This window comes from Lycorma delicatula, chromosome 2 (genome assembly GCF_047948215.1).
Source record: "Lycorma delicatula isolate Av1 chromosome 2, ASM4794821v1, whole genome shotgun sequence".
Classification (NCBI taxonomy): domain Eukaryota; kingdom Metazoa; phylum Arthropoda; class Insecta; order Hemiptera; family Fulgoridae; genus Lycorma; species Lycorma delicatula.
The window spans coordinates 18,144,274-18,171,641 of NC_134456.1; the positions used below are offsets into that span (position 1 = coordinate 18,144,274).

Consider the following 27,368-nt stretch of genomic DNA (forward strand, 5'->3'; position numbering starts at 1 on the left):
TACTAGCAGAAAAGGAAGGAAGTAGACGGTAAGAAAAGTGTTGAAAATTATTCTTATATTTCACCGAAACGAAAAAAGAAAACCATAAAATCCAAAGGGTTTAACTACGTAAACGTATTATATTTGAAATTGGATGGATCTTTTTTCCTAACTTATGATTATGGATGGTGGAGTGAGTGGTAGTGTTTCTGAATTTCATTAGAAAAATCTCATTTCAAATCTGGGGTGATGATGATTTTTTCGTACTCAATATTATTATTATTATTATTGTGGTAAATGCTATATTTTATTACATTTACATTTTTTTGTCATTTGCTTTGCCTTGCGTTGGTGTTAATTACTCATTTGTTTATTTTAGCGAGTGATTGTTCTTAAACCACATGATTTTTGTTTATTTGTTTATTCATTTTTTAAGTCTAAAATAGTTTTTTTTTTTTAATATGGAGCATACGTTCCGGCAATATTATGTTATTGTACGTATGAAATTTAAATTTAACTTCACTAACACTTTTAAATATAACAGATAAGTCACTTTTCGTTGTAAAGATTAAAAAAATAAATAAACTGATTATATATTTAGTACAAGCTAAATAATATGACACGATCTGTTAAGTGGCAACACTTATAGCGAACACGTATTTTGTATATCGATTTATGTTATTACATTTACTAATTAACATTAAGTATTTACATTTAATATTTTTTTTTACATTTTATATTCAAATTATCACCTAATTAAATATTGTACTCTAATTACAATTATTATATTGTCCGTACATTTCAATTTTAGTTCCATTCTGTTAAAAAGTATAATAAAAATAATTGCTATTATTTGATTATTTTTTTAATAGTGAAATTATACGAACAAACATGTAAACCATTATAGTATAATCCCGTTTGTCTGAAATCCGTTCATCCGGATTACTCGGACTCATTTTCGTCCAGATTCAGTTTTGTATCAAATATATCTGTAAGTTATTTACTTTTTTTATTGATAAAGGTTACTTTTTTATATCTAATTTAAAAATAATCTGTATTATATTCTGATTTAGATATAATTATATAACTCAAACTTGCAAAATTTGTGTCGAAATAAAAATATATGTTAATAATACTTTTATTTCCATTAAAACAATTTTCTTTATCGCACTACAAAATTTGAGAAAGGTTAAAATTCAATAAAAAGAGTAATTAAAAAAAAACAAATTAATTTAAAGAATAATAAAAGAGAATTAATTGTAAAGAGAATAAAAAATTTGGATGATGAAAACTGGTCCAGTATTAATCTTAATTGTTAACAGTATTTTGAAGATTTAACAGTATTCACGTCTTTTGCAATACGCTGATGATAGTGTTTTAGCATTTGGACATAAGCAATTGGAAGAAGCAGAGTTTTTAATGCAAGAAGATTTTAATAATCTATTAAAGTGGCTTCATGACAAAGGCCTAATTATTAACGCTAAAAAAACTGCTGTTTTACATGTAAGATCTCCTTATCTTCGATCCCAAAGACCAATAAAAATTATTTGTCATACATGTGACTGTTTAAAAAATTACCACATAAACTGTAATTGTGAACATCTCTAGAATGCTGACAAATACAAATATTTGGGTGTACATTTTGACTCTTTTTTTAGATGGGATCACCATATAAAACATATATGTAAAAATTTAAGAGTGGTTGCTATGAAATTCCACCACATCTCACCCCTATTACCAATTCACTGTAAACGCTTACTCTATTCATCCTTGTTTGAATCTGTTATTCGATACGGCTTGACAGCATGGGGATCAGCCGCAGATTATCTCATAAATAAAATAAATTTAATACAAAATAGGGTCCTCAAAGATATTGCTCTTTATGATTCTGATAACAATTATGACACTAATTTAAATAATCTTACAAGGTTTCTGTCAGCTAGGGGTCTATTTAAATTCTTAATTATTTTTAAGAACTTTTACAACAGTGAATACAGGGTAAATGTAGAAAGTGGATACAATTTGAGAGCAATGAGCTTTATCACAGATAGATGTAATAATACTTACGGTAAACGATTAAAGAAGTACGTTGTTCCTGCATTACTTAATTCTTTACCGAATCACCTCAATAATGTAAAAATGAAAAAAAATGATTTAAAAAACTTCTCATTGAGTGGGCATTAACTATAACGTAATAGGTACTAACAGGATTCATGTTGGATTTATACTGGCAGTTCAGACAATTATAACATGATTATAGTTATTATTTTAATGTTGATAATTATTGTAAATCGATAAATAATGTATTGTTGAATGGTTAAAGCTTAGTTATTTATTTTCTTTATGTAATTGTTGCAACAAGATATTAATTGTGTAATTCGTTGTTGTAATTAAGTATAGTTTTGTTTCTTGAATATAGTTTTCGTTACTAAATCTAATACATTACAAATATTAAAGAAATAATTTGTTCATTAGTTTTTAAATATATAGTTTAATTTTGTTAAATTAATTTTTATAATTGTACTACTATTATAACTATTATAAAACTAATAATATCTTTAGTTGTTACATAAAATTGGTTATTGCATTAACCACTTAATAATGTAATAATAATTTTTTAGTATATCTGTCGACAGACTTAGGTCTGACGGATGATCATGTAAGTTTTAAATTGTAAATAAATAAATAAAGAGATGAGTCATGGTGGGGATTGTCTAGTATGTTCATTTGTGGTTAGATGTCCTTAGTCGTGGTCGAGTGTGGAACAATGGCAGATACAAATGGGTTCAGTATCGAAGAGCATTTGTTAGCTAGTGTGTAGGTCCACAAACATCTACATACTGGTAAAATAATGGATAACATATGAATAACTTCTTTGTGTATTTTCGCGAAAAAGGGAAGAAGGGAAAACAAAAAAAGAGGAGGAGTTCAATGGGTGAAGATTAGAAGATGGAAAAAAGGAAAGGTTAAATTTTTGGATGTTCTGTAATGTTCAGTTTTTTAATGTTTTATCAAACTTTCATTTGTGTTTGTTTAATCTATATATATATATATATACTCAGTCTTGTAATAGCGAAGCATTTCCGGATCAGCTAGTAGTATAATAAAATAACAAAATTTCATCAGTAACAACAAAAACATGAAATAAAATTGGAGATTTTTACTTTTTCACCAGTGATATAAGAAAAAAATGGTGACTGTAATGAACACCATTGTGCAATTTTTTGTACTATTTAATTTTGTTCAGCAAAGATTTTTTGTAAAGAAATTTTTTTCTGTTGAAATGCAACATTTATGTAAGATCATTTATCTTTTGTTTATAGGTGATTATAGACACTGCTACTAGGGTTTTTTTTGCTGACTTTTCAAAGAAAAGTATAGTATTACTTTCAGTCACATGATGGTAGTGGGGAGGTGAAAATAAATTCTCTTTATGTTTTGAGATATGAAGAGTGCAAAAATACCATTCACTTAAATTGTGATTTCTTTATATATTTATTTATAGGTCTACGTATAAAATGTGGCTCGAAAGTTTCCAAAACTACTAGATCAATTTCATTGAAATTTAGATATGTGTAGCAGTGTATCTGAAGTCATGCATTTAAAATTTGATGAAGATTGGTTGAGTTGTTCTTGAGTTACATTCAATTTAAGGTCAAAAAAATTTTGATGCTGCAAGTTAAAACATTTATGTTTTAACAGGTCATGATGTCTGAGTATTGTTTGAGTGTAGCAAAAGAAAAAAAGAAAATAACAAAAAGTTGGTCTTCTTGTGCAGAACTGCACAAGAATTTTTTTAATAAATTATTTTATTATTAATGACTAAGTTAATATTAAGTTAAGTTAATATTTTTGTAATTACATTTCATTATCACTTAAATTGCACTAAATCACAATTCTAACAACTATTAAAAAATATAAAATATTAAAATGAATTTTTTTTCTATAGAAATAAAATACTTAATTATCTTTTTCAAATTTTATCCATATACCACCATCAATATGATTGAAGAGTGAATTCTTCATTATTTTCAAAGGTAATTTGGTCTTCTCGCTTAAAATTATGGTGTAATTGAATAACAAAGTGGTCAGTATGATTTTCATTTCAAGCATCGCTAATCGCATAGCTACAAAAAAAAATTGTAAAATTATTTTAAACAGTATTAGTAAATTTCTTCATTCTTTAATACTCTCTTAAATTTAATTGAAAACTAAATTTATTAAACTGGTTTGCACAAGTAGCGTTTATAAATATTTATAGATATTGAAGGTGTATTTAAAAAATTTATTGTCCATGTTCTGTGTGCATGTTGAATCGATTGAAGTCCTGGGTATTTGGGTCGATTTTACATCCTGATTATTATTTTCTTACTACCTACTTTTTCCCTAATCTCTATTCACTTTTTCCTTGGTTATGTTTCACTACACATTATGAAGCCTGTGCACTTACCTTAGGTTATTTTCCACAAAACGTCTATGGTGAACTTCAGATGATTATTAAATAAGAACTTCCTATTATGTGCTTCCACTACAACCTTTAAAAAATTGGTGTTCAAAGATTGAAAGTTGTTGAAAGTTAAAAGTCATTGAGGAATTGAAGCACGGTGGCTGTTACGAATGACACTGAGGACAACTTCATAACACTTATGTTTAAAAGAAATACATCTTTTAAAGATTAATGAACTACTACTGTATTTTTTTTTTCTACAAAGTAATGATATATTACATAACAAAACTTCTTGCCTAGTTTGTGGTCACAGTTCTAAGGATTTTTTTGTTAGACAACTAATGCGTACATATGATAACACAATTATACGATACTCCCTCTGTATCATATAGTTGATAAACTTTAACTATTAAACATTAAACTGAGCATTTCCTTACCCCCTCAATATGACAACCAAAAAACAAGTTTTTTGTGCATGATTATTCTATGAGTCCAAAATCAGTTCTAATGCATCAGAAGCCTGTTGAAAGATTTGTATGACATTTGGAAAAGATGCAGTAAATGAATGAACTGCTCAGAATTGGTGCAAAATGTTTACTTTAGGCGGTGAGAATCATGAAGACAAACCTCCATCTGGAAGACAAATTTCACTTAATGAGGATTTGAGGACTGCAACTGAGATTAATTTAAAATCAAATTACAGAGGACTTGCCAATACATTTAATGCTGATGAAGAAATCAGAAGATCGCAGCTTCATTGTTTTGGAAGAATGTAAGTTAATTGAATGGGAGGCCCATAATTTGATACCTGAAAACAAATCGCAATGGCTCATAATATGCATTTATCAATTCATTCAGCAAAAAATCAGAGCTTTTATTTGACCAAACTTTAACATGTGATGAAAAATGAGGCAAGTAATTGAAATACAAGAGGTGTCATCATTGGTTTTTAACAAATGACTCTTTATCTCAAACACCAAAGGTAAAACTGATCCCCCAAGAAAAGTTTGTTATGTTCAATGGCCTTTTGCATGAATCATTCATTTAAATTCATTAGGGGAATAACTATTATTGCTAGCTTTACTGTTATCAGTCAAAAATAGTTCACGGAGATTATGAAAAAACAATTGACATTGTAAAAAGACAGCAAAACCTTTTATTTATGATAAAACTGAAGCTCATGAGCCAAAATAACTCAAGCCAAGATTAAATGAAAGATTATGTCCCATTCACCATAATCAGTAGACCTCTCAAGAATAAAATTACACTCATTCATGAATCTCTGGTAATCATGTCATGACCAAGAAGTTCTACAATGAAAGTGGTATAAAAGAAATGCCAAGATTTTTCTTTATTAAAACAAAAGATATTTATACAAACAGCGTTTGTAAATTATTTGACTATTGGGAGAAAGCTACAAAATGTGAAGATTCATAATTTGATGAATACATTAATTTTAAAACAAGGATATGTTTCTTCAACTTTTCACATGAAAAAAATAATAACTTTTCTGTACACTGACATTTTCTTAATGATATTTGTTTTCATAAAATATGTTTTGTTCAAATCACATTTTATAATAAAAACTATCCACTTTCTCTGGAGAAGTGGTAATGATTCTTTCTTTTATCTTAAATATCCAGAGACAAATCGCAGTATGATTAGACACTTTTCACATATTACAGATATTCATACTGTATTCCCACACATGTATTATTCTAATTTGTTTCAGCAGGGCCTATAGGTTGAAGGCTAGATTAGATTATAAGTTATAATACTTTTTTAATTGTATAAAAAGATATTTTAAATTCTAGGGAATACAGCTTTTGCAACTGTCATACTTTATCTACATATATAGTGAAATTTTAAAGAACAATCTACTCTTGAAAAGCAATTTGTTCATTCAGCAATTACAAAGGTATAAAGGGATTTATATTCTTGCCTCTAATTTCTCTGTTTCAAAAAAGATAATAATTGCATAATATTGCATAAATTATGACAATTTTACATTTTTGGCACTCTTTTGCCTTCAGCTTCTCTGTGGTCAGTCTACACGTAATTCAATCTACTAGGTAGTCATTAGATCCCATATGTTTTCAGCCTAATGTTAACTAGATTGATTTTGTCAGATATTTATTCACAGATACACACACACACACACACACACACACACACACACACACATATATATATATATCAGACTGAAAATTTCTTTACTAAAATAATTTCGCCTGACATTTGACATGATACTTTTGAGCTGCCTTGAAAATACGTTTACTAAAAATTGATTGGTTCATGTAATATCATCCCACAAAGATTTAATAGTGTGGGTTTGTTATGTTTTTAAAAATATGGAATTTTAATTGTAAGCACAGTCTTGAGTTCAATTTTTTTTTTGTTTTTAATTTCTGAATAATTTTCTTAGAAACTACTACAGTTCTGGACAGAAATTAAAATATTTTTTTTTTTTTGATCAAATATAAAAAACTTTACTCTATATTTTGTGATTCAAGGATTTTAGCATGGCATTATTTTATATTTAGTGTAGGAATCATGAATAACCATAGGAGTCATTTGGTCTATCTGTTATTCTACAACAAAGCAACTCTGGTTACATACTATTTAAACTTTTGATTCAAATGGCTTTCGTAAACGTCCTTCAGAGTATAGATAAAACTTTGTGAATCAACCCATTACCAAGATATATACATGCAAGAAATATAAAAAGAATGAAATGTAAAAAAATCCATTTTGCCCTAAGTAATCTTACTCTGCTTTATGAAATATACGGCTTTATGAATATATGTCAGATGTTAGGTAAATACTAATAATAATTCTAAAATAATTAAATATTAATATAGAAATCTATTATTTTTAAATTAGGTATTGTGTAAATTCATCACCGATACAAATCCTTGGTCCAGAACCAAATGGAAAGAAAACACCTTTTGGAACTGCCTCCATATCTTCAAAACGGTCTGGATTAAATTTTAAGGGATCAGGAAAATACTGAGGATCCTTCTGAAGGGAACCAGCAGGAATCATCACTATAGTACCCTTTTCTAATATTACATTAGTGCCTGGAATTTTGTATTCTTTTGTACAACTACGCCCCAGAACTGGAGCTATTGTATGCAAACGTAAAGTTTCTGAAACAATATAAAAAATGTGTTAAGTAATTAATCATTATTTGCTATTTAAACATCATAAATTATTTTTAGTGATGAAATTTAATCTATAATAGGTAAAAATACAATCTCTATTTCAGGGCATTTGACAAATATCCTTGCAACCCCATAATATAGAAATTATAAATATCAGGACCACTTAGAATGAAAAAGCTACCAATAAATTTAAGTAGATGCACAGCAATTACAAAATATTCTACATGATTTTTTTAATAAAATGCTCCGTGCCCAATTGCTGGCAATTTTGTCCATGATCAGTACCTTTCAAGAACATACTGATTACCGGAAATTCCTAACAGATGAAGTTATCATGCTGCTTAGTTTCAAAGTTAACATCCCTTACACCCCACACACTTCCGTAAGCAACATTATCATGATTTTTTCCTTAAGCAGTATCTTTGTTTAAACATGTAAATGTTTAATATTATAAATAAGTTTTTCTTTTCGTGATAATGTTTATGAACTATATTAGATAATCAAAAGGTTCCTGGACTAGTTCTGTAGTATGCCAACAGATGACAGCACAGGTTACGCCAGCAAGCCTACCCTCTAAACCATTTAATGCAGTGTGTCAAGTGACTTTGTTGTGTTTACATTGGAAGTTGTTAAATTCATATTCATGTGATTAAGTGCCTGTGACAGTCTGCAATTATTGCAATAAATAAGAATTTAGAACAATGAACAAACGGGAAATTTTGCATTAAGGTAGGAAAATCAGTAACATACATTCAATTTGCTTCTGCAAGGTTTCAGCGATGAGTAAGTGAGTCGCACACAACAGCAGTTGTTGCAGTGGAAGAACCCATCATCTCCGTAATCAAAGAAGGTGAGACAGGACTACAGTTCACTCAAGAGTATGCTCATCATCTTTTTGATATACTTGGCATTGTTCATCAAGAACTCATCCCCAAGGGCCAGATTATCAATAGATAATTTTATTTCCATGTTCTGAGGCTTTAGAGGGAGAGCATTTGATGAAAGCAACCAGATTTTGGGCCCACGATGGACTGGATTCTTCACAACAATGCATCTTGTTATCAAGCACACCTTGTTCATAATTTTCTCACAAAGAACAATATGTTATTATTTCCGTTCTCTCCTTACATGCCAGATTTGTCAGAAGTTCCACTATGCTGAACCAGTGCATTACTGCCAAGATGACTACTTTGAAGAAGCAATGTTCAAATTTTAGGTAAATAAAATACTTTTCCTTAAATAGACCTTGTCTGGAAACACTTTGGTTCTAACTAATAATAAATTAATTATAATATATAAATTTGTGTTACTGTGAACGTTATAATATAGTTTATTTCAAACAGTTGTATTTATTCTAAAAAATTATGAAATGTCTTGAAAATTAATAATTTTGAAGAATACATTCAAACAGTGTTAATGACACTTTTAAAAAGTGAACTGGAGAATAAAGGAAATATTGACTGAAGTGACTGAACAAAATATAATTTCAATAAATAATTTGCTGATCTGGACTATGAAGCACGTGATAAAGGTGTACAGACTGAAGTAAAATACGTCTAGTCATTAGTGTGTTAGAATAGATGAAACCAAGAAACTGGACAGAAATTGTCCCAAACAATATATAAGAATTTAGGAGAGGGAATATGTTATTCATGTTTAAAAAATTTAGTTCTGATACATAAGAAGCAAAAATCCCTGTCAAATTTTTCATACTTTTTAAAGACAATATTATTTTAAGAATTAAAACAAGTTTGGCCCTACAAGGGTAGGACCAAAATTTCAAATGAAAAGGCTGATAATGCTATTTATGAAATCACTGTCACAGGGTGGCAAGGTATAGAGTAGTTAAGAGAACTATTGGTAGGTCCCTATCCTTTGTTATATACCAGCACTATTAGCAATATTTTTTTCAGTCGTTTTCTTCCATATTAAAATAACTGAATTCAATATGTTCTGTAATTCGTTTCAACAGTAAGCTAAACAAGATTCCCTCAGTGATTTTTATAAAAGGAAGTAAAAGGAAGTTCATGTAATCATAAAATTTACTTCCGTACCTTAAGCACGGTTGTTAATCAGAGTGATAAATTGAAATGTGATAAATTGATGACAGTTTGTGTTTGAGATTATTAGATATTGAAGGTGTGTATGTATTAGTTAAACAGTGTTTCAAGGAAGCTGAAATATAATATAACAATAAAATGACCTACATTTTTTGTTTTTGTTTAACCTCCGGGACCACCGTTATGTGTTGCTTCAGAGGATGAGATGAAAAATTTGTAGCGTTTGTGAAAATGCCAAGCCTGACTGGGATTCGAACCCAGGACCTCCAGATGAAAGGCCAAGATGCTACCACTCGCGCCACAGAGGCCGAATAAATGACCTAAAATGACCTACTTGGAAAAATAAAAGCAAACTCTGCAGCCAATATTAAAAAAAAATTAATTAAATATTTTTTTAATGACACCCAACTAGCATAATTTATGGCAAAATTAAATGTAATGTGCATATCAAAAAATATAACACATTGATTTATAATACGAGTAGATTAAAATAAATGTTTACCATTGATAACTTGTTCTAAGTACACCATTTTTTTGATAGATTGATAATTAAACTCATGAGATGAGAGTATATTTGTGATTTCTTTTTTTAATTTTTTTTGAACATCCTGATTTACGGCAAGTTCATATAAAACAAAACTCAATGTAGCTGCTGTTGTTTCACTTCCTCCAGATATAAATAAAAATGTCTGTGCAGCTATAAATTCTTCAGTAAACATTTCTGAAAACACATAAATTATTTTTTTAAAAGTATCAAATTTTTTCAATACAGTTTGTAAAATAATTAGCTTGTATAATATAAATGATTTTATTCGTACTGATTTAATAATTATCTTACATCCCACCACCCACTTCAAATGTTTAATTTTTGCACTTTTAAAATATGTTGTACTGATAAAAAGAACAATGACAATCTAAAATAAAATGCAAGCAGGGGAGATGGAATAAATAAAGTTGCTATAAATCTAACCAAGACAAGTTACTTGAAGGGAATTATTAACAAGAAATAATATCAAATGCTGACAAGACTGGGATATGTGGAAAGAATATAAAAAAAAAAATACTGAGCAAATGCAACGAAAACTAATGAGTACTAGAAAATAAGGCATTCGAGAGTCCAAATATTTAAGAGGAACTACTGAGACTGAATGTGGTAAAAAGTTCAATAAAAGGACTCCGGGATAACTGCAATCGGTTCGACGAAGTTAAATGATGGTAAACTCAACAGAGATCTGTTAAGCAACATACAGCAGTACGAGTCTAAGATAATTAGTTTTTTAAAACACACAATGTTCAAAGTTATTTACATAAATAAAGAAGAATAAATCACAAAACAATGGAAAACTTATTAAGAATTAGTTTGGTTACAGAATCATTGAGGATCAAGTTTTATGAAGAATAAATGAGGATCTAGTGAAAGAGGTGGTATTAGAGAAGAGCTAGATCAGTATTATAAGATTATGTTTACGATTTTATAAAAGGAGTAAAAATTATGACTTACTTTATAAAGAAATGGAAATCTGGCTCTATTAGATCTTGAGATTATGATCCATTACTATCGCCAATCATCTTACCAGTTGAGATGTTGTTATTGTTGTTTGACTTACGGTAGCCAGGAAACCTGTTTATCATATGTGTACTAATTACTACAACTGGACATTGAAATACCAGTTATTCCTGAAACTGCTACAGCCATTTCAAGAAAAATAAGCATACCGTGGTAGACTTACTAAAGAAGTGAATTTTTTATTGGTTACCTGTTTGCGTTTTTACTATTCCGAATATACTGATGCATATTGACATTTCAAGTCTACTGAAGACATGCTGGTGATGTATATGTGATTTCTTCTTTCTCTTCATCAAAATACTGATTTATATAAAGAAAATTGTTACTTTCAGAGAAGGAAACTTTTTTAATAGTGTCGGGAATGGAATGGAATGCAAAGTTGGCAGGAGTCTATTACTCCCTACTTTATCGCAGAACCTGGACTGAGTCCCTTGCTGCTGGATCATTCTAATCGGGCTTGTTTTTTTAAAAGGTTATTTTTTTAATCTCGGATCTAATTTTTCAAGTTTTGTCTATTATTATTTTAGTGAATTTAAGACGGATTTAATTGCATTCCAATCCGTTGTTAAACCAGCGTTATCGAACCCATTTCATGGGCCGACTGCGGAAGGCTAGGCTTATAAAGCCTGTCCTCCCGACGTAATTCCCCTTCAGACCGTCCACTGAAGTCCTTTCGGTGCTAACTCTTTAATAGGCTAGCAGGAATACGCCACAACGGGACACTAGCTATAAGGAGGGAGCAATGCGTCCCCTTTTCCGGAGGAGTCGCTATTGCTGGGTTATTTTGTCTTACTGTAAGTTTTGAAATAGGAGAGGTTGTGTAGAAGCTCTTCATCCGCTTCTGGTATGGCTGCCCTTCAGGACGCATCTCTGCTGGGCTCTGTTCCGGACTCCAGTCCGTGATGTTGAGGCGAGTGGTTGGTCTTCCTTCTTCTTCTCCCTCTTCTTCTTCCGAAGACCTCTTCGTTCTTCTTTGGCCTGCACTTTCCAAGAATTGGTAGTAACCGAAGTTACATACCATTAACCTTGTAATTCCCGAAGCCCCGAAGGGCTGAATGGGGGAAAGTGCAGGTTTCTTCGTTCTTCTGTGCTGTCAGTGGCTGCTGGGCTGATGGCTGCTGGGCTCGTTCCCTCTTTCTTCTTTCTTGAAGGGAAAGGAAGGTAATAGGGAACTTACAGATGGTGATACCTATTCACGATCGCGGTCAATAGTGTCACTTGTATTACAGAATAGTCCAAAAGTACCTTTTGTATTACTAGAGTTTTACTCTAAAGTAGATTAAAAAGTATTTTTTTGGAATTTTTGTTCACACATATTGACTTGTTTGATGTGTTAATTAGGTACTAGATTACAAAAACAATTAAATTTTTACTGATCACAAATGATTGTACCCTAGTATTGCCCATAGTAAAACCTATTAATATAATAAAAAATAAATTAATGTATAACCACGAAGACTGTATTTGTTGACAATATTATTTCTATCATTAAAAATGTATGCCAACAAAATTGTTTTAAATTTAATGGCATATATTACACTCAGGAAATTACTTTATCAGTGGTTTTCCTTTATCAACTATTATGACTGAAATTTATCAACAGGATTTCAAAAATAAAATTATTTTTTTTTTATTGTTCATACTCATAATATTTTACTACGGACTAGAGTAAGTTGAGTAGAGTTTAGTTGAGTAGAGTAGAGACAGTTGATTATATTTTTGTAATCTATAACCCTGTTATATATAATGAATATCTACTAACAATTTTGAAAAAATTAAATTCATACTGTAATGGATTAAAATTTACTTTTGAAATTGATAGAAATAGAACAATAAATTACTTAGATGTTATACTGAGATTAATAAAAATTATCATTTTAAAATGTCATTACATAGAAAACCTACTACTAATAAAACCACAATTCATAGGTATTCAAATCATCTATGGTCACACAAAATTATTGCATACGCAAACACAGTTAATAGAGCAATTAATTACACACAACATAATGAAAATAAAAATAAATTAAACAAAAAAATAGATATTACAAAACAAATTACTATATATAATGGTATAGTGAATTTTTAATTGATAATAAATACAAAAAACAAATATTAAAAATTAACAATAATACATACATCTATAATACCAATAAATGAAACGCAAAAAATAGACAATGTATTTTTAAAATATGTATATACTGATAGCTGCAAATATACAAAGGTTTATGATAAAAATAAGTTTAAACCTCCACACCAGACAAACAATCACATGATAAAACATTAAACATATTGATTCCCATAGTGTATATAATTTGGGTGTTAAAATGTAACAACTGTGACCATATTTATACAGGAAAGACCACTAGATCTTTCAAAACCAGATTTTCTGACCACATTTTGATTTTGTGACCATATTACAAAAATGGAAAATTTGGTTTTTCTAATGTTTCTGACCATTAACTTATAGAGAGATTTTAATATATATATATGTATACACACACATACATACACGAAGAGATTTACCAGTTTATGTAGATACTTATACATGAAACGTCCAGAAATCTTAGTTAACGAGTTACGCTGGCAAAAAATTTCGCCCAGATTTCATCTCCACCAGTGAAATGAAGCCGTACAGAAATTCTTGGGATGCGCAAGTGTAAGCTAATATGATGGTTCATATGAAATTCCAAATGACAATTGAAAAAAATGAGTTCGAGAACTGTAACTTTGGTGGTTTTTTAGAAAACCGGCGAAAAACGCAAAAAGCGGGTTCTGAAAAACGCAAAAAATAAAATTAACTAATTCTAAACAGAATAGAATAAATAAAGTAAACACAAAGCGAATAACGGTTAAATAAAATTGACTTTTATATAGAGCAATTCAAAGCTAAATGTAACTGGAAAATGATCTTTAACGTAAAAAATTATTAACACTTACAATAAATTTTCAAAAATCTTTCCACGACTCCATAATCAACTGATTATGAATAATCCGGCATCGTACATTAAAGGCAAATGACTGTTGAAAATTACGTTCCACAGTCGCATAAGAGTTCACTTCTACCCATGAGTGTTGTTTACTCATGTTGTTTATGCCATCACGAGTGAACTGTGACTCATCGGCAAATAAAATGTACTTAAGAGTTGTCTGTGAGTATTTGATCAATTACAGAACTTCAAGCAAAGAGCAGGGCCTCCTACATGTAGTTGTACTTTTTGTTTATGACACTGATATAGGATGTTATTTTTAAGTGTCCTCCATAATTTAGTTTGTGAAACTCTCAACCGGTTAGAAGACGTCTTGTACTGTTACCGGGACTACGCTGAACAGCATCAATAATGCTTACATCGACATTAAAATCATGCTGGAGAGGACGGTCATAAGGATTACGATTATTATGCGCTAGAACCAGTCGTTTTCAAGATATTTGCGATTTTCGTCTGAAAATTCAGATCCGGTTAAAAAGAACTTTGAATTCAACTCTTTTTTGTCTTCAGTCATTCGATTGGTTTGCTATGATGCAGTTCTCCAAGATTCCCTATGTAGTGCCAGTCGTTTCATTTCGATATCCTACATCCCTAACAATTTGTTTTGCATATTCCAAACGTTGCTTGCCTTTACAATTTTTCCCATCTACATGCACCTCCAGTATTAAAACAAGGATTCCAGAATGCCTTAATATGTGCCCACCAAGTCTGTCTCTTCTTTTAACTATATTTTTCCAAATGCTTCTTTCTTCATCACATTGCTGCAACACCTCCTTATTTGTCACTTTATCCAACCACCTGATTTTTAACATTCTCCAATAACACCAATCATTCAAAAACTTCTAATCTTTTCTTCTCAGGTACTCCGATCGTCCAAGTTTCACTTCCATATAAAAGCTACACTCCAAACATATACTTTCAAAAATGTTTTCTTGATGTTTAAATTAATTTTTGATGTAAGCAAATTATATTTCTGATTGAAAGCTTGTTTCGCCTGTGCTATTTGGCATTTTATATCGCTTCTGCTTCTTTCATCTTTAGTAATTCTACTTCCCAAATAACAAAATTCTTCTACCTCCGTAATCTTTTCTCTTCCTATTTTTATATTCAGTAGTCCATCTACATTATTATTATTTCTACTACATTTCATTACTTTCTTTTCTTTTTGTTCTTGTTTATTTTCATGCGGTAGCTCTTGAATAGGATTCATCCATGTCATTCATTGTATCTGTGTCAATCCATCAGAAGTAATCCAGGGGTGGTTACTTGACCAATTCAAAAAAAAAATTTAACTAATTGACTCCCTTTTTTATTACAGCTTCTTTCTTACGTTCTTCAATTATTACTGTTGCAGTTTGGTTCCTGTAAATGTTAGCAATTGTTCTTCTATCTCTATACTAGAACCCTAAATATTTTAAAATGCTGAACATTTTATTCCAGTCTTCACTATCAAATGCCTTTTCTAAGTCTACAAATGCCAATTATGATGGTTTGTTTTCTTTAATCTTTCTTCTACTATTAATCTAAGCGCAAAAATTGCTTCCCTTGTCGCTAAACATTTCCTGAAACCAAAGTGGTCTTCTAATACTTTTTCTACACTCCTTTCAATTCTTCTGTTCAGGAAAAATTGAGAAGAGAGTATATACAGATAAATGTGTATTCTTCACATTTATCTGCTCCTGCTTTCTTTGGTATCATGACAATAACACTCTTTTTGAAGTCTGATGGAACTTCCCCTTTTTTGTAAATATTACACACCAGTTTGTATAATCTATCTATCGCTTCCTCACCTGTACTGAGTAGTAATTCTGCAGGTATCTTGTCTATCCCAGTAGCCTTTCTACCATTCAAATTTTTTAATGCACTCTTATATTCAGATTTCAGTATTGTATCTCCCTTTTCACCCTCTTCGACTTCCTCTTCTTCCTCTATAACACCAGTTTCTAAGTGATTTCCTCCATATAAGTCTTCAATATATTCTACCCACCTATCGACCTTTTCTTTCGTATTATAAATCAGTGTTCCATCTTTGTTTTAACATATTATTAGATTTTAATTTATGTACCACAAAATTCTCCTTAACTTTCTTGTATGCTCTGTCTATTTTACCAATGATCATTTCTCTTTCCAATTCTGAACTCTTTTCTTTAATCCACTCTTCTTTTGCTAATTTGCAGTTCCTTTTTATAGTATTTCTTAATTTTCAATAGGTCCTTTTACCTTTGATATCCAAGGGTTTCTTCCAGTTCGCTTTGTTCCATCTAAGTTTGCCAAAAATCTTCTTTATCTCCTCTTTCTCAAGCTTCTCTAATTTCCACCAATTCATCTGACACTTAATCTTTAGGTTTCTAAACCCCAATCTTCATCTCATCACTAAATTATGGTCGCTATCAATGTTTGCTCCGGGATAAGCTTTGCAGTCAACAAGTTGATTTCTAAATCTTTATTTAACCATGATATAATCTAACTGATACCTTGCAGTATCACCTGGCTTTTTCCTTGCATATATTCTTCCATTATGATTTTTAAGCTAGGTGTTGGCAGTTACTAAATTATACTTCATGCAAAACTCAATAAGTCTTCCTTCCTTTATTCCGTTTGTCCAGCCAATATTCACCCACAATATTTCCTTCCTTGCCTTTTCTAATGCTTGCATTCCAATTTTCAACTATTATTAAATTTTCATCCCCTTTTTTTGTGTTTAATTGCTTTGTCAATTTCTCCAAATACACACTCTACCTCATCATCATCATCGTGGACACTTATCATCATCATTATGAGCATTAACAATCGTTGTTGGCTTAGGTTTTGATTTTATCCTTATAATGATTCTATCACTATGCATTCTGATATACTCTACTTTTCCCTATCTTCTTATTCATTATGAAACCTACTCCTGCCTGCCCTTTATTTGCTGAGTTAATTATTCTCTTAGTCGTTAATTAAAGGCTTGACCTAAAGTCGTTTTCCTCTTCCCACCCAACCTCGTTAATTCCTACTACACCTACATTTACCTATTCATTTCCCTGTTTAAATTTTCTAACCTACCAGCCTTTTTTAGACTTCTAACATTCCACGCTCCGACTCGTAGAATGTTATTTTTTAATTTTCTGGTGATCCCTACCTTAGTAGTCCCCACCTGGAGATCCAAATAGGGGACTAGTTTACGTGTGGAATATTTTACAGAGGAAGGCACCTCCATCTTTGTTACATGAAAATGCAGAGATCTAGCTACATTCTCTTGGAAAAAAAAACAGCTGTAGTTTTCCATTGCTTTCAGCTGCAAAGTATTTAGAAAATTGAGTGATGTTGAAATGGCTGTTTAAGTTCTCCTGACCTACACCCTTAACAACTACTGAAAGAGCTGCTGCCCTTTTTCAGGAATCATTCCTTAGTCTGGCTCTCAACAGATACCTCTCCAATATGGTTGCACCTTCAATCCAGCTACTCTGCATCACTGAGCATTTAAGCCCGCTCACCATCAGCAAGGTCTCATGATTCATAGAGGAAAAATTCAAATATTTTTTTAAAGATATTTTTATTAATTTATATTTACTTTACTAGAAAAATTATTTTCATTTATAATAACAAAGATTTGTAAATTATTAATTTCAGAACACTTACTCCATCCTTCAAATTTATACTTCTATTTAATAAAAATGAAGTATCTTTCAAATGACATCTTTTCTTTTTGTTAAGAAGAAGTGATTCTGGTCACAGAAAAATTATAGTACATAACTTGACTTGTAACTATTATGCACTCATGAAAATAGGTAACTTTTTTCACTTGTGCGCAATATGCTTCTTACAAGTCTTGTTACATAATATAGTATTCTAGATCACTATTAATGGTACCTTCGTGAGTTGCTGATTAACAAAAGTTTCAGATTTATGGTGTGTTATATAAATAAAAGTTAATAATTAAACTATTCCACTTAATGAACTCTTGTATACTGGTTAAATAAAGTTTAATCAGTATAAGTTTAAATGAAGTGCAGCAAAAAATGTGTACATGTAATTTAACAGGCATTTAATAAAAGGAAGTCATGTGGTGTCCACATCAGATTTTTTGGTATGAGACCACTACTTACAGAGTGAAAAATATTTAATGGCTGCCTGTTCAGGGTCGTCATGGCTTGAAGGTCAGCACATTAAATGACGTGCTACAACTCTATCTTTCTATTTAAAGTTTTTGGATGTGGTTGTTCAAAATGGTTTGTTTTGAGACAGAAACATTAGCTAAATTTTTTCTGTTTTGTTACTGAAAAATTATTTAAGGGTTCCCATTTTTTTAACCCTCTCTATATAACACCGCCAAATGTATGTTGTTCAAAGTAAATGTTTACAATAGAACAAATTCTCTGTTGTGTATGGCCAAATGTATGTCATACAAAGTAAATATTTATAACAAAACAAATTCCCTATTTTTGTTATGGATATAGGATTCAAATTAGATTATTAAATTTTTCTGAAATGGTATGACTCATGCTTACCGGATGACGTAGACCATTTGTCACTTGAAGTTGGAATGTTCTTAAGCTGGTCCAAAAGTTCTTTATCTTCATTTTCATATTCATCACAAGAAATAGGATTTTTTTCATGATGAAATAAACCCTGCTCTTTTTTCTTTTCATTTATCATAAGCTGAATGAAATCATTTTTTCTTGTACCCATTTCTTCACGAAACTTTAAGATGTCCTTAGTCAATTTTAGAAAAAAATTATTGATATCTTCACTTATCATATGAAATTTAAAAATTTTCCTTATTTTTGGAAATGAACTTATAACACCAAATTTCAGTACCATAAGCTTAGATGGCTTAAAAAATTTAGAAGTTAATTTTATAAATTCATTATGCATCGCCTCCTTTTCATTAAATGTATCTATAGTTAAACCAAAGGCCACATTCGCTATTATTTTTAACATAAATTTTCCCATTAAATCTCTTGCATCTATTTCTTGACCGGTTTTATCTTTCAGAAACAGTACGCCTTCTTCACTACACTTTTTTATCGGTTCAAACATCATTTTTAATTTACCAGAAGTAAATGTAGGCGTTAATTTATGTCTAGCAGCTCTCCATTCATCACCACAAAGATTACTAATAGCCAAACCAAATATATCAATTGTTTTTTCTTGTGGTGGTCCACGATTTTCAAAATGTGTGAAATCTTTAATAAGAACATGATTAATTAATTCAGTATCTCGTATCATTATAGCCGGTGTGAAAAATTGGAAGTACCCACCAAATTTTTCACCTTTGAGTTTCTTGTACATGCCATCGAAAATATCAGCCATACCTTTTTTAGCTGTTATGATGTTTGTAAAGAATTCAAGTTTGTCAGATCCAGAAATAATTAGTACTCCTCGTTTCTTCCAATAATTATTGTACCTAGAATTCAGCCAATATAAACAGTAAAGCACTAAAATGACTAAAACTGCAGTAATTATCATTGAATTCTCCATTTTTTATTATGATGTTTCTGAAAATTAAATAAAATACAATTCAGGTTAAATATTTAGTAACATTTAGTTATATTGGAATGAATTAAATATTTACTGCATTTCTTTACTAGTATAATACAGAATTACTGTTTGTTTACTTCTTTTCTTCAGTTCTATACAAATAGCACAACAGTAGTTAACAAGGGAGGAGAGAGAAGATTGCTGTTAGAATATTACTTAGTTAAAAATCACCCGAAATAATTTCATTCCAGGACAGCAAAATGTATAATGCTTCCTTCACTTGTTCTGTCTCAGTTCTATTACATGTAAATTTAGAACTAATTCATCGGGTATGAAATCAGAAAATTAATATGTAAACATACCTTTAATGATAGTAAATTGAATCACAAGTAACTAGTAGTATGGAAATCACTGAAAGATGTTGTTCAAGGTTTAAAGTTAATGATCTTTTAATAAAGAAACTCTTACGTGAACTATAAAATTTCAGGCTGTGCAATGTTTTCAAAATTCTTTTTTACATTTTCACCTGAATATTCTTCCCTCCAAATTAAAATAGTGTGAGCAACGAACAAGAAAAATGTTCAAGGTATGAGTATATTAGTACTTATAGCTTGAATCTTTTCATTGATGTAGGATTAGGAGTCAGATTAGGGAGAATCTATAATGAGTGACTATTGTTGGTTTTTACAAAAACTTTTTGGACAATAAAACTAATTTCTCAGTAAATTTACTAAGATTTCAGCAGTAATAAATATTTAATAATGATAACTAGCTTAGCGTTTTATTGAAGAGCTAAATCTCTTTGCTGGAGTGGTAGTGTCAGGGCCTTTCATCAGGAGGTCCTGAGTTCCTGTCAGGCGTGGCATATGGAGGATGTAATTGCCCAGCAGGAGATGTGGAGCCCCTCCGCATCAAGCAGAAGTTGGGCAAACTATGCTCAACGACAGGTTCCCAGAAAGTCAGGTAGACAAAAAAGCTGCTCCTAATGCTTGGCCACTGTGAAGTCCCAATTTGATGCAGATGGATCTCTTATTTTGGGACTACATAAAAGTCATCATACACAAAGGAAAAATCTGATCAACCAACCTCCTGCACCAAAGAATAACAGCAGCCGTGGAAACGATTCAACAAACATACTTATTAGAGTGTGGAATAGGTGAATTATCGGTTTGACTTCTGCAGGCTACAAACTTTACATTAAGAGGTAAAAAAAACTTTATTGTTTGTCAGTTTAATGTAATAAAACACATAAATTTGTAATTCTAAATGTAATAAAGTAAATTTAATTTAAAACAGCTGAGTTCTTTTTCAGATACCCAGTATTAAGTGATATTTAAATGACACACTACGCTTCTTTCAACGAGAGGTGGGTGAGTTCAGTGAACTAATGTGGCTACAGCAGGTTATGCTTGTACATAAACAATTCACCTAACTTATAAGTGATATAATCTATATTGTGTATGTGTTTAAATATCTGATCCAAAACAGTGCGAATATTTCGGATGAACGGTCTCTGGACAAACGAGATTATACTATAATGATGTGCATGTTAGTAGAAACTTCACTATTAAAGAAATAGTCAAATAATATTATGTATTTTTATTAACCTTTTCTAACTACAAATGGAACTAACATTATTTCTGAAAATTAATTATAGTATAATATATTTAATTAAATGATAATTTGAATATAAAAATTAAATACTTAAATCGATTCTGAAATACAAATGTTGCTGTTAACAAATTAACAAATGTTCTTTTTTTCGGATACCCGGTATCGAGTGATATTTTCGAGAGGTGGAGGAGTTCAACGAACTGTTGTGGCGCAGCAGATTACGCTTGTGTATAAACAACTCATCTTACTAATAAGTGATGTAATCTACTGCGTATGTATTTAAAATAATCCGACCCGAAACGGTCCGAATATTCCGGATAAACGGACTCGGGAACAACGGGATTATACTATAATGATTTGCATGTTATTTAAACTTCATTCGTGAAGAAATAATCAAATGTATTTATTTTTATTATCCTTCTCTAACACCAAATAGAACTAAAATTATTCTGAAATGTAATTACAAGATATATATATTTAATTATATGGTAATTTGAATATAAAATTTTAAATACTTACATAAATCAATACTGAAATGCAAATGTCCTGTTAAGTGTTAACTCAATGAATAAATCACGTAATCTAATTTATACTAAATATTATCTTTTGTTATAGAATATTTCCTTTTTTAAGCTTTACTGCGAAAAGGTTGCTTTTATCTATTGTATTTAGAAGTGTCGGTAAAGATAACTATTAATTTCATTCGTAGAATAATATAATATTGATAAATAATTATCTCTTTATTTTTAAACAAAAGCGATTTTAGACTTAAAAAATAAATACAAAAAAATAGGCTCAACTTGTAATAAACGGATGACAAATTAATACCAGTACAAATAAAACGCGTGACAAGAAATCTAAATGTAATAAAATACAGAAAATATGTATAATAACAATAATGCTCTCCATTATTAACAGCAGAGCGTGATAAAATATAATTTTTAACTTGGATTTGAACCTGGAAATTTCGGATGGGAATTATAGACGCTACTACTCCGGGGTTCGGAGGTTATTAGAAAGTAACTATCCATCGTCACTTACAATACGGTATTTATTCGGTAAAACCAATTGGATTATATTTTTTTCTTTTCCCATTTCAGGCAAAATAGACAGACAACGTTCAAAATTTAACTCTTCTTCCCTCATTATTCTGTTTCTCTTACCTTCTTCCTTGGTCGCCAGTATTTTTGAGTCTCTCATTGGCCTTTCTTTCTTGTGTTACTATTCTTTTTTGTGTTACTATTCTTTTTTGTTGAATCTTCTTACTCAAAGATAACCCTTCTTACCGAGATTCCTTTTGGTTTTTTCTTTATTAATTCCCGATTTCCTTAGTCCGGATTTGTATTCCTGCTTACTTTAATTTTTTCTTAAAGTCATCACGATATTTACTTTTAGTTTTCCTTTCTAGATAAAAAAGAATGGTTTCCTTGGAACTTATATTACCACTAATCCTTAAAATGCGGCCTATGAAAGCCTTTTTCCTCTCGAAACATTATTTCTGTTACTTCTTTTAATTTATGATTTAGCATTTTGTGCGGGCACTGTATACATACACCATGTAATCAGTGTAACACCACACTGGTCAACTTGTTTTCAGCAAAGCTCATTATGATTACGCTTTTAATATATAATGTTTGAATTTAAAATTGAAGGAAATAAATTTCCTTACTGTTAATATTATTATTATTATTTCATTCATTAGAAAAACAAATAGATCTGATCAATCATGTTAAAGTATTCTCGACGACTTTATGTAATATGCGATTTCATATCCCGGGTCTTATATGTTTCCCCCCCTACAATGTCTTTTTTTGTTTTATACGTTACGCATTAGAAATTGCTCATGTTATAATTATATGCTTACAACAATAAATGTAATGTAACCAACTCAACCTACGCTCGATTCGGTCACTAAGGTTCACTAGCGAACGAAGGTTAGCGATCGTAGGTTAAGTTTGTTACAGTACAAGATTCGGTAGCATATTTCTGGAGGTATCTGTTTTTTTAATGAAACGATTTAGATGAATGCTTAATGACAATTTAATACATTATTTCCGGATTGTCTAGCAAAAATTAGCAGCAATTACCTTTAATTAAACATATCGTAATTAACCAATTTTAACGAATTGCAATTGTATTTTTTTTAAGTGAATTAAACGTCACTTGAAAGAATTTTTTTTTTGCTGAATTCCTTTATCTACTTACAATCAGCTTCTACAATGAAGCTATAAGCAAGTCGTACGACTGACCATCACGTGAAAGAAGACCACCTGATGATAATCCTCAAGTAATACAAAAACAATGTTATAACATAACGTTCCAACAATAGCATAACATAAATAATATAACATTTAATAGTGCCTTTGAATGTCCAGTCAAGATAACCATTAAAACAAGATAAATATTACATTTTAATAGAACAGTAAACGAAACCAAATTTCATGAAGTTTATTGCATGAAATTGTATCGGGAAACATTGATTATCACAAGTTTTGTGCAACATGGGTGCCAAAAATTTAAGGCGGCAGATTTCTACAGAGAAGGAATTGAAAAGTTTTGCATCGCTATGATAAGTGTCTCAATTTAAATGGCGACTATGTAGAAAAATAGTTACTTTCTGGACAGCCTTGTATTAACACAGCCAACCATCAAATCCAAACACCTGTTTGCATTCCCCTGATTTTTCAACTCCAGTTTGGAAAAAACTGAAACCTGTTAAAACCTGCTGCGCTACTCCTAATAAAATATATCTCCTGCCAAAAAAAAATTAGTCGAAAATAAAAATTATCATCAATAAGAAAGAAAACAAATTATTTGATGAATGAAATTAATATTAAAAATACTAATACGACTGACGTTAAACGTTAAATTACAGACACTGCAGTGTCTCTATTTTGAAACCCGATTGCATCACTCTAAAAATTTTGAAATACCGTGGACTGAAAATGCATTACAGCTCAATCGCTTTATGCGAACAAATGCGTAACGATAATTTTGCAATTCCTGCTCGGTCAACCATTGCTAGTGGCTGGAAATTTTTAATTTAAAACCGGGATAATATGATGATTTTTTTTTTTTAGCCTGTTTAAGGAAAAGGTGGATTGTACGGGGAAAAAGATAAACAAACTGTCTTATTAATCGATGACATGTAATATATATTTCTGTTTATTATTGCAAAATTATTATTAAAAACCTTGAAATGGAAGCAATATTATTAAATTGATTTTTCTGATTAAGTATTTGGTAAATTAAATAATAATTTTCAATAACAGAATTCAAAATCAATGAGTTTACTATATATAATATATGTGTTTACTTAATCTACAGATGCTGAAGGGTGTTGCGCGTGCGTATAATACAATTTATCGGTGAAATATTTCTTATACGCAGCTCACACGTTCCTACAGCCTTGATTAACCCCCCACCATGAACGTATATTAAATATGTGAGGGTCATGAAAAAAGTGATTGTTATGCTATCTGTTTGATCTAACACGAACTAAGATTCGCCTAACACGAAAGATGCTACGCTTATTAACATTAAAATGTGTTCCATCAAGTTAATAAATTAACTCATTAAATAACAGATAGCAAAGAAGATCTAGAACTTCAGAATTCTACGCATGTAGAATTATTGATAAAATATTTTCATTATTTAAAATATATTTAATCAATGACAAAATCTTACTGAAAAATTATAAATGAAACATTAAAACATTTTTTTTTCAATTGCTTTCAATTCTTTAAGTTCTTCGTTTTAATTTTATTAATGTAAGGGGTAAGTTTGGGATCCCAAGGAGTGCAAGGGAACCCGAATTCTGTTGCATTACTTGTACAGACCACAAAGGCATAGCACGTTTTTTTAAAAATAAAAAAACGGTAAAATGTCGAATTATTTCATTTTCGGTACACCATGATGGGCTGAGGGGGTCTAGGTTTGAATATTTTTGACACCATCAAACAATTTTACTTGCCTCTGAAATCAGAAGGCGTTAGATAAGGTTGCGGTTCAAACATGTCCAAAATAATTGTTTGTTTTTTTATTTTGCTTATTTCTAAATTGGCTTAAGCAGTGAATTAGCCCAAAATATTTTTAATCAACATAACTGTACTAAGTTTTTATTAAGTAAAATGTTATTTAAATATGGATATTGCATTTAAAACGTAATTTTTGATGTTACTTACTTTTAATATAAAACGATAAGTAATATTCAAAATCACCAGTCAATTAAACACTATAATGATTAACTACAAACTAAACACGAAATAAAAATTGAATTTTCATTTTTTTAAAGATGAAACTAAGTAAACATTGTTAATCATTACAGCCTTCGACTAACACGATAGACCGGAACCAACAGCAACGCAGGACTATAAACAAAGGAGGGGATTCGTTTGTATTTCATTTATAAAATTACATCACGTGAACACATATTCGCTCAAAATATGTTCAAGGACAGAAATTACATGTTACTTCAGCATCTCATCACAAATACTAGCGTATTACTAGTATTTATACATCTTTATATATATTTTTGTAGGATTTATCCTAGACTTTGGCTATCTCCGTGGTGAAATGAAAAATATTTTTTTTTACGTAGGGAAGGATTCGGGTTCATTTCTCATTCATCCACAAAAAAGAAAGAAATTTACTCTGTAATTAGGTGTCGACCTGTTATTATTGTACTAATAAATAAGTATGTAAAGACTGTAAACTCAACTTAATAATATAACTCCACTTTATAATATAACCGACCGACCACGTCAGAAAAAAAATTAGCCGCCTAAAATTTATTTATTGTTACTCTATCTTAATTTAAACAGAGTGACGTCACGAAACTTTTTCTAATTGTCTCATCAATTGATGTAAATAAATGGATTGCACTGCATGTTCTAATGTTGAAGTCATTTCTGCAACCAATCATCAGCAAGCAGTTTCCTCCGTTCCCTTATGCCAGCTTAGCCGTACGGCACATGTAATAACTACACAAAATTAATGATTGTCCGAACAAAACGTTTACCGATAATAATTACTGCACTTCTTGGTGTTGAAATTTATCCACGTTGATTAAATATCATTCCCTGATAAGTTTTTACCACGGTTCTTCCCTGTGAAACGTATAATTGTAAGAATGGATGTGGAATATCGTTTCTTCTGTAAGAATACAGTACTTTTGTGGTTATTTTATGATTGTTTGTGTTTCATTTAGATGAATGTAAATTGAGTGTCGGTTCTAGCCCACCGGAAGGGAGGAAACTCTCCGGCCGAGCCAATTTTAGTTAAAATAAGTAGAAAGGAGATAATTAAAATCTTTTTTTTTTTATAGACCTCACAGGATCTCTGATTAATTACTCTAAACCAATATTTTTAACCTAAAAACTTAAATCAGAAAATACGGGTTTAGCTTGTTACGCATTTAATATGTATAATAATGATCTTTTCTTTGGGTAACATTTATTCGGCTAACATAAAAAATGAATGATGGAGTATACAAAAGAACAAAAAAAATTGTTTTGCTCATTTTGTGCTCGAAATTTTTTGCCTGCGCCCGTTTATCTGTGTGTGAGAAACATTTACTCTTCTCAGATGTCAACTCATCTTATATTTTATTCTTTAAAGTGTTGCAAATATTTAAGAAGTATATATATTGGATTATCAAATCGTTCCATTTTAAATGGATTTTACATTTTAACTATCCTCCCAAGTTTTTCTACTAGAAGTATTTTTATGTAATAATGTTAATCCCTAGTTTTCCAAATTGTGTTACTGAAGGGAAATTTCAAAGTATATCATGCTACGAATGAATTACACTCCTAGTATAATGTAAACAATGACTGTAACATAAACAATGAGCACCAGGAATATATGTATAGTAAGTAACCTATTTTATATTAAGGGTCGATGATTTGAACTACTGTAAATCACTGAACTACCTCTAATGTTCTTAACCTAGATGATCTACAGAAATCGATTAACTGAATGTTGACTTGGATTGACATTTACCTTTATTCAAACCCTAAATTTTTAGATTTTCTCCAAGAAATATCAGATTATAAGTAATGCAGTTTTCCGCAATAATGA

The 27,368-nt window shown here is 30.4% G+C and overlaps 1 protein-coding gene across 2 annotated transcripts; it reads right to left on the reverse strand.

The window, feature by feature from the left end:
• Positions 1-3,740: 3,740 nt before the first annotated feature.
• On the reverse strand, positions 3,741-25,660 carry LOC142320514 (putative cytochrome P450 6a17). 2 transcript variants are annotated; one of them, XM_075358384.1, is made up of 5 exons: positions 25,472-25,660; positions 18,701-19,690; positions 10,153-10,371; positions 7,330-7,575; positions 3,741-4,106 (listed from the first exon to the last, which is right to left on the reverse strand). In XM_075358384.1, exons 2-5 carry the CDS (start codon positions 19,671-19,673, stop codon positions 3,940-3,942), a joined length of 1,605 nt encoding a protein of 534 aa, XP_075214499.1. In that variant the 5' UTR covers positions 19,674-19,690; positions 25,472-25,660; the 3' UTR covers positions 3,741-3,939. The 2 variants fall into 2 exon arrangements, with proteins under 2 accessions (XP_075214499.1, XP_075214500.1); XM_075358385.1 differs by lacking the exon at positions 25,472-25,660 and adding an exon at positions 21,807-21,886.
• Positions 25,661-27,368: the final 1,708 nt, after the last annotated feature.